Genomic DNA, 9,090 nt, shown 5'->3' on the forward strand with positions numbered 1-9,090 from the left:
TATGACATATGAGAATCTTCAACATCTGAATATATTGTAACACTCTGTCTCTTCATGTTCTTATTACTTTCCTTTCTTTTGTTTTCTCTTAAAAATTGTTCAATATGTTCTAAGCTATTAGAACTACCATCTTCTTCATTTATAATAAATAAATTATCCTCCCCCTCACATAAATGTTCTTTGTTATAATTAAAAAAATGTCCATTCTCATTTTTTTTCATTTGGTCATTTTGTTTAATACCCACCAACAACATATTATCTTCATCTATATATTCATTATTATTTCGTATATTATTCATATTATACATATCAATCTTATCACTCCTATCATTGTGATTTATTTTTGTGTCCTTATCAACGTTCCATTTTTTTTTCATATTTTTCATATTTTTCATATTTTTCATATTTTTCATATTTTTTATATTTTTCATATTTTTTATATTTTTCATATTTTTCATTTTTGTGGTGGTAGTACTCCATTGATCAAACAACCTATAATAGGTATCTTCTTTTTTCTCATCCTGTTCATAATTATCATCATTTTTTTTTTTTTTATCTTTTTTTTTTCCTCTTTTAGATTTTAAAACATGAATAGTTTCCTTCAAATAATCATTTTGTTCAGTCAAATATACTATCCTCTCGATCATCTTCTTTTCCCTCTTCTTTTCTCTTTTCAATTCCTTGTTTGATTTATTTAAGAGTTCTTCGTTTTTTTTTAAATTTTCTTGTATTTTTAACATCTTCTCAGAATTAGATATTTCTTCTTTTTTTTTATTTTCTAACTCTTTTGTTAACGATTCTAATAATTCAGCTAGATATTTTATATCTCCATTTGTTTTTCCAATTTTTTGTAGAATCAGTTTTCGAAAGTTTTCAAATGATTGATCTTCTTTTAAATGTGTTAATTCCTCATTTACTTTTTTAATATTATTTAATCTCTCATTAATCTCTTCTTTTAATTTTTCATTTTCTTTTTTTTCTATTAATGTTGTTTCTTTTAATCTGTTACATTCATTATTTAAATTGTTTATTTCGGTTTGATTATTTAATAATACATTCTTATTTTCTTCTAACATTATATTTAATTGTTTATTTAAATCAGTTTCCTTATTTAATAAATTTTTTGTTAATTCTAATTCTCCATTTAATATAACCATCTCTTTTTTTAATTCATTCATCCTTTTCAAAGTCCTTTTTTCTTTTTTATATATTTTCTTTTCTCTTTCTATAAATTTCTTTTTCTCTTCCTTAATAAATTCGGCATATGGTTCGTTATTGTTTTTTATATCCTCTTTCAATTTTTCTAATTCATCCTTATAAAAATTGCGATCTCTAAATAAATTATTCTGCTTATGTAATAGTTGAATATATAAAGCCCTTAACCTATTAGTCTCTACAAATTGAATATTATTATAAGATATGGACATTTTTTCTTCACGTTTTTTTTTATTTTTTTGTTCTTTTTCATTTATATAATTTGTTAACGTTCCTAATGAATATTTTCTTATTATATTTTCATCATTTAAACGTTCCACATTTTGTGATATATTATTTTTTTTTTTTTGCTCCATACATTTCCCTTTTATATAATTTGCCTTATTATAATAATGAGCATCTTTTAAAATATTATCATTATTCTCATTTATATTTAAATTATTTATATGATAAATACATTTACCCTTTTTTAAAAAGGAAAAGAATAAAATCTTTTTTTTTTTTTTTTTTTTTTTTGTTGCATCCTTTTCTTCATTTTCTTTTTTATTACTCCTTATATTTTTTTTTTTTTGTCTTCCTTCATATGTAATTACTACATCGTATAAACAATCAGTCGCACACTTTGGACCTTTCTTCTTAATTCGAAAAATTCCTTCCCCTTTATTGTTAATACGAAAAAGATATTTAATTTGTTTCATATTATCATTCTTATTTTGTTTTTCTTTTCTCTCCCTGTTAATATTTGACTGCTCCGATGAGGACGACCGTTCTCGGCGTCCCTCCTTATAACCATCATTATTACCATCCCTATTATTATTATTGCTATTATTGCTATTATTATTTGTAAATCTTTTTATAGGAGGAACTTTTTTAGATCCCATAAATTTTTTTAAAGGCACCAACCCCTTTATGTTGCCACTTGCCAATGTGTTTATCAAACTACTACCCTTTGTAACTTTTTCATATTTAATAAAATTATTATTATTATTATTATTTATTTTTTTATTTTTATTTTTTTTTTTATCAATCCTTATTAAAGCATCTAATTCTTTCTTATCCTCACAAGTCTGTCCTTCAATTAACTTCGATTTATTATAACCAACATCATGAGCCAAATCAAAAACATTTATTATGTTATCAAAATTATTTATTTCCTTTCCCAATTTTTTATTTAAAAAAAATTTATTCAGAGATTCATGTTTAGTAGTATTATTAAAAGAAAAAATTTGTTTTTCCTTTTCTGAAGAATTTAATAAATAATCTCTCTCATTTTGTGATGTACTATTATTATTTGGTTCTATATTTATATTATCATTATTTAAAATGAATTTTTTTTTATCATAGTTATACATGTCAATGGACCAGTTCAATGAAGGAGCTGTAGATGAAATGTATGATTCTTCATCCATCTCCTTTTTAGAATCATCAAAATTATATAAGGATGTACTAACTTCCTCGTTCTCTTTATTTATATAATAATTATTTTTATCTTCACATTGAATTTTATCATTTATATTATGTCCTCTCTCATTTTTTAATATATCATTGGCTTGTCTTCTCTCTTCTGGAATATATTCACTTATATTTTTTAATTCATACATTATATCACTAAACATATTTTTTGATTCTTCACAATTAAAATCTTTTACATTACATATTTTTATTAAATTTAATATGTTTTTTAATATATATCTCTTATTACACATACTTTTTAATTGTTCTATGTTTTTTTTCTCTTCATTAAAATATTTATTGTTAATCTTTTCGGAGTTTATTCGTTCAATTGTTTTATCTAAATATAAATGAGCTTCTTCTTTTTCCTCATTCATACCATTATAAACATTCATTTTTTTATTTTCACCTTTTCTAATCTCTAACAGATACATTAAATATTGCGATAAAAATTTTTTTAATTCTTCATATTGTTTTTCTTTTCTTCCATCCAATCTTCCTCTCAATGAATTAATAAAACTTTTATTCTGTTTTATCTTCATAGTTTCTTTCAAGTAATCTATGTCATCTGTTAATTGAGATATTTCATTTTTTATATTATTTCTGGCATCGTGCAAAAGACACAACAGAACCTGTTTCGTCATTATTCAGAAAAAAAAAATAAAATAAAAAAAAAATATATACATATATATATATATATATATATATTTATATTGTTATGTGCGATGTTTTTATATATTCATTATTTTTATATATGGACTAATCGTTATAACAATAATACTTCTTTTATATTATTCATACAAAGAAGTAGAGTATTTAAAAAAACAAAACAAAACAAAACAAATATTACGATTAAGATTAAGATAGACAAATTCATACACCTTATGTGAATATATTTACATATATATAAACAAAATGGTAAAAGAATTTTATATTAAATAAAAACAAGTGAAACTTGGATGTCGTAACTATTTATAATATTTATAAATTTTACACATGTATATTATTTCTTTTAAAAAACATAATATGTCTTATAAAATAAAAAAAAAAACAAAAAAAGATAAACAAAATAAACAATAAATAATAAATAATAAATAATAAAATAAAATTTTGGTGCGCACAAATATATACATATATAAAGATAGATACATATAATAGATGCTTGAATTCTTTTTGAATGGTTCTACATAATATGAAAATAGATAAGTAGGACACATATATATATGAATTAAAACTGATATGTTAGTCAAAAAAATTACAATTAAAAATAAAAATAAGTAAATAAATAATATATATATAAATATATATATATATATATATATATTTATTCTTATTTATAAAAAAATTAAGTTGTTAATTTTTATATTAAATATTATACTACAAAAACAATAAAAAATCATGATTTTTCAATGTACAATTGAAGAATTGTTTATTATATATATAACCACATATGGTTATATATGTCTTAATATATATATATATATATATATATATTTATTTATTTATATTTATGTTGTTTTTCATATATTAATATTAAATATAGGATGAATATATATATATATGTATAATATATACATACTTTTTTATATGAACAAGTCAGAAAATTAAAAGTTTATAAAATATTATTAAATACAAAACATAAATTAAAAACAAAAGAATAAGAAAAATATAAACATATATGGAATATATTATATTATTGTTACAACAATATTTTATTGTTATAATTTTTATTTTTTCCAAATATAAAAATATATATATATATATATATATTTATTTATTTAATGTTTTATTTATTTATATTTATATATTAATATTTAAAGTTAAAATTTTTTTTTTTATTTTTATTTTTTCCTGAACCATGCAGGTAAAATTGTGTTCATCAGCACACACAACATCATGTAATAATATATTACATGGAAATAGAACAAAGAAGAAAAAAAATATATTATATTATGTTATATATTTTTTCTTTTTTATTTTTTTATTTATTTTTATAAAGAACAATTCTAAATAAAAAATAATATATATATATATATATATATATTACTTAATATTTTACATTATATAAAATGGGATAAAATATATATATTGAACAAGTAAAAGTTCTTTTTTTATTTATTATATTTTGATAATTTTCCACATAGGGAATGAAAAAAAAATTATAAAGTTAAATTATAAAGAAACAATGAAACCAAAGACAACCATACTAATTTTTCCTTAATTTTTTAAATTTACATATATATATATATATATATATATATATATATATATATATATATTTATACAGTATTATATTTTTTACTTAAAAAAATAAATTAATAATATATATATATTTATACAGTATTATATATTTTCCATGAAATGAATTATGATGATCTTAATATTAAAATAATATTGTTTTATTATTTAATGTTTTATTTGATTTTATTTTTATAATTTTTTATTTTTATCTTTTCCTTATACTTGAATAAAATGAACGTTCTAATTTTATTCATTAAATTTTTTTTTTTTTTTCCTTTTCATCGTTGTATCAAAAAAAAAAAAAAAAAAAAAATTAAAGAATTAAATATTTTACAAGTATATATTTTATATATATCATAATTTAAAGTTTTTAATACTTCAAAAAAATAAATGAAAAGAAAATATCAAAGTCATATATGAAATCATAACATAATAAAATAACATATAACTGAATAAATTATAAAATAATGAAAACGTTCACATATATAATTAAATATATTTATATACAATTATTCTACAACTTTTATTACAATCATTTAAGGATATAAAAAAATATAATTATAAAATTATATATATATTATTAAAAATGTAAATACATAAAATGTGTAAAAACATAAGAATATGTAATGAGGTCAAAAGCTCTTAAGCTCTTATCTTTTTTAGATAATAAGAAGAATTATATAATATGTAAACATAAAATGGTAATATCATAAATTCTTTTTATCTTATTAAAGAAAAATAAAACATACACATATATATATATATATATGCAAAATATATATTATTAAATTCACTATAGATTTAAAAAATAAATCATTAGATAAAATGTGAAAAACAAATAAAAAAAAAAAATAATCATAAGAATATTTTATTTTCTTTTTGTTATATTTATTTATTTACTTTTTTATTTTATTTTTATTTTTTTCCACAAAATTACGAAAACATAACATAATGATTAATTAAAGGAAACAATGATACTCAAATTATAAATAAAATGAATAAATGAAAAAGTAAAAAAATAAATAATAATTAATACGTAAATGTATTGATAAAATAAAACTTTATATATATATATAACTTAAAATATATGTAAATATCACATATATATTTTTGTTATATATATGAATAAGTACATATATATAATATATATTGTACCCTTTGGGTTTTTATTATATATGTATGTACATTTGTATATGTGCTCTTTATTTTTCGCTTAAATTTTTTTCTTTATTTAAATGTTTGGTTGCCACGTTACCTAAGGCATTTTGAAAATACTCTAACTTAAATCTTAAGGAGCCAGGCCAGTCATTATAATCGTCTACATCTTTTGGAGCTCTAGGATTATATTTTTTCATATGATTAAACATTATTTTTGATACTTCATCATGAAAAATATTTATTCTCTCTTCATCTGTTAAGTCTGGATATTGAGCTTTATCAGGGGGGTATACTTTTGGCAACCAATATGTACGTAATGTACTTCCGTCATACTATATATATAAAAAAAAAAAAAAATAAATAAAATAAAATAAAATTAAGATATATATTAATATAAAATGAAAAAAATATAAATATATTCCAAAAAAAACAAACAAACAAACTAATATGTATATGCATAATATTTGCATTAAAATAATATATATTTTATATTTCTTTATTTTTACATTTGCTGATGAAAGAAAAGTCCACCATGTGAAAGGTATGATATCATATGATGGATTATAAAAATCATAATCATATATTAACAATACAGGTGTTATAGGTAATAAGGAGTTGAATGCTCCTTTTTTTTGTTCAATAATTTGTAATCCATTAGATGTTGTTCCTTCTGAGAATATTACAAATGAAGGATAATTATTTTGTTTAGCATTAATTAGTAATTGTCTTTCTTTTATACTTTCTAATGCAATTTTTCTATCTTCTGATTTTTCTCGATATACAAGTACACACTTTAAAGCGAGAACACTGGGACCAACCAGACGATCTTTACTTAACGATTTTTTAGCTACAAAACTACATGCATGTTCACTTATAAAAAAAAGAGGATCTATAGCAGATATATGATTGGACACAATGTTTTTGGGCCATTCATTATCACAGAGATAATTATTTTCGATCTTATTCACACCAAATATCCATATAGCCAATCTACACACAAGTTTTAAAAATTTAAGATATAAAAATAAAATGGGGCTCTCCAAATTATCTCCTTTGCCCTTCAAAAAGGGGTATATCAGCACTGCAATAGGAATGATAAAATGGGTGTATAAAAATATAAAAAAAAAAAAAATATAAATATAAATATAAATAAATATATACATACATATATTATATATATGAATATTTTTTTTTTTTTTTTTTTTTTTTTTTTTTTTTTTTTTTTTTTTTTTTGGACGTACATGAAACGATCAAATTAATTATCGATAAGAGAAAAATGGAAGCTATTCTCCATGTTGCCTATAAAAAGAAAAAATATAAATAAATATATAAATAAATATATGTAAATATATATATATATATATTTTATTTTTTATTTACTTATAATTTTGTTTATTTATTACCACAAAGATTATTCCATATAACAAGTTCAGAAATTTCATGTGTATCAAATCTAAACGTTCAAAGGCTGCATACGGATGGATATTTTTTTTATTCTTATAATTTTTACATGATGGTATATTTTCTATGGGGAAATATTTTAAGTTTAATTTTTTTAAACCGAAATATATACGTATACCATATATTAATAACATATTAGTATATACAATAATTGTACAAAAATATATATGAAAAATATCCCATACCCATTCTGTATAAAATACTGTATGCATAAATAACTTCACATGAAGAGCAAATATTATATAAGATATAATATGATACTCCAGCTTCCTGATCATTTTTCTTTTTATCGGTTTCTCTTCCTTCTTTAATTCAGCTGTACACATGTAGAGAAATTATGAAGAATAATTTTTTTTTTTTTTTTTTTTTTTTTGAGGGGGTTTGGTATCATAAAAATGTACATATATAAAAAAAATATATATATATAAAAAAATATATATATATATAAAAATATATACATAAAAAAATATATATATAAATATATATTTACATATATATGTAATTGTTTTAAAAATATGTGAATACACAAAACATATATCTATCTATAATATAAATATGAATATCTCATCAGACACATATATATATATATATTTTAATTCTTTATATATCTTATTTTTTCATTTATGTAAGTTAATAATGTCCGTTGCTCATTATCTCTAATTAACTTCATACAATTATAAACGTATAAGGCAAAACAAACAAAATTTTATCATAACAAAAAAAAAAAAAAAAAAAAAAGAAAATATAATGATATGTTATATTAATTAAATATATACATATATATCTTATTCATTTTTAATTTTATGTTATTTATAAAATATATAAATATATATATGGATATTATACCATATATTAAATAATTATTTCATAAATAATAAATATATTTGCTAATTTTTACATGTTATTTATAATATATATATATATATAATATCAACTTATATAAGTCTATATTACTATATACATAAATAAATATAAATCTACATTCATATATATATATGCCTAAGAAATGTTAAGAAAAAAAAAAAATACATTTCCTTTTTAATTATTTTATTTTATTTTTTTTTTTTTTTCTAGATTTCTTTAATTATATGCACATATATATCATACATAATAATATATATATATATATAACATGTGTATATTATATATATATAAATACATATATAATATTTTAATATTGATGAAGTCTTTTTTTAAACGATGTGTTTTTTTTGGGCTTTCTTTTAATTTAAAATTAAAAAAAAATATTAACAATAAATTTATATAGATTGTATATATATATATATATTATATATAATTAATTATTTTTTTTTCTTTTTCTTTTTCTTTTTTTTCTTTTTTTATAAAATATATAAAACAAAAAAAAAAAAAAAAAAAAAAAAAAAATATATATATTATATATATAAAAAATATATTATTTATATATTTATTATATATATTTCTTTTTTATTATTAATAAATCATAAAAGACCTAAAACCCAAAAAAAAAAAAAAAAATCAAAATCAAAGTATTATTAAAAAAGAAAAAAAATAAAATAATAAATAAATAAATAAAAAAATAAA

The 9,090-nt window shown here is 18.4% G+C and overlaps 2 protein-coding genes across 2 annotated transcripts; both read right to left on the reverse strand.

Moving 5' to 3' along the window:
* PGSY75_0914100 (hypothetical protein) lies at positions 1-3,311 on the reverse strand (the record flags this gene model as incomplete). The annotated part of the gene is made up of 1 exon (XM_018785555.1): positions 1-3,311. A coding segment is annotated over one exon (3,311 nt), but the record flags the coding sequence as incomplete, so codon positions are not given.
* Positions 3,312-6,110: 2,799 nt separating this feature from the next.
* PGSY75_0914200 (putative phospholipid or glycerol acyltransferase) lies at positions 6,111-7,805 on the reverse strand (the record flags this gene model as incomplete). The annotated part of the gene is made up of 4 exons (XM_018785556.1): positions 6,111-6,398; positions 6,573-7,147; positions 7,308-7,365; positions 7,470-7,805. The coding sequence occupies 4 exons, from the start codon at positions 7,803-7,805 to the stop codon at positions 6,111-6,113; spliced, it is 1,257 nt and encodes a 418-aa protein (XP_018641897.1).
* Between the last annotated feature and the right edge of the window lie 1,285 nt (positions 7,806-9,090).

This window comes from Plasmodium gaboni, chromosome 9 (assembly GCF_001602025.1).
Source record: "Plasmodium gaboni strain SY75 chromosome 9, whole genome shotgun sequence".
NCBI classification, from domain to species: Eukaryota; Apicomplexa; class Aconoidasida; order Haemosporida; family Plasmodiidae; genus Plasmodium; species Plasmodium gaboni.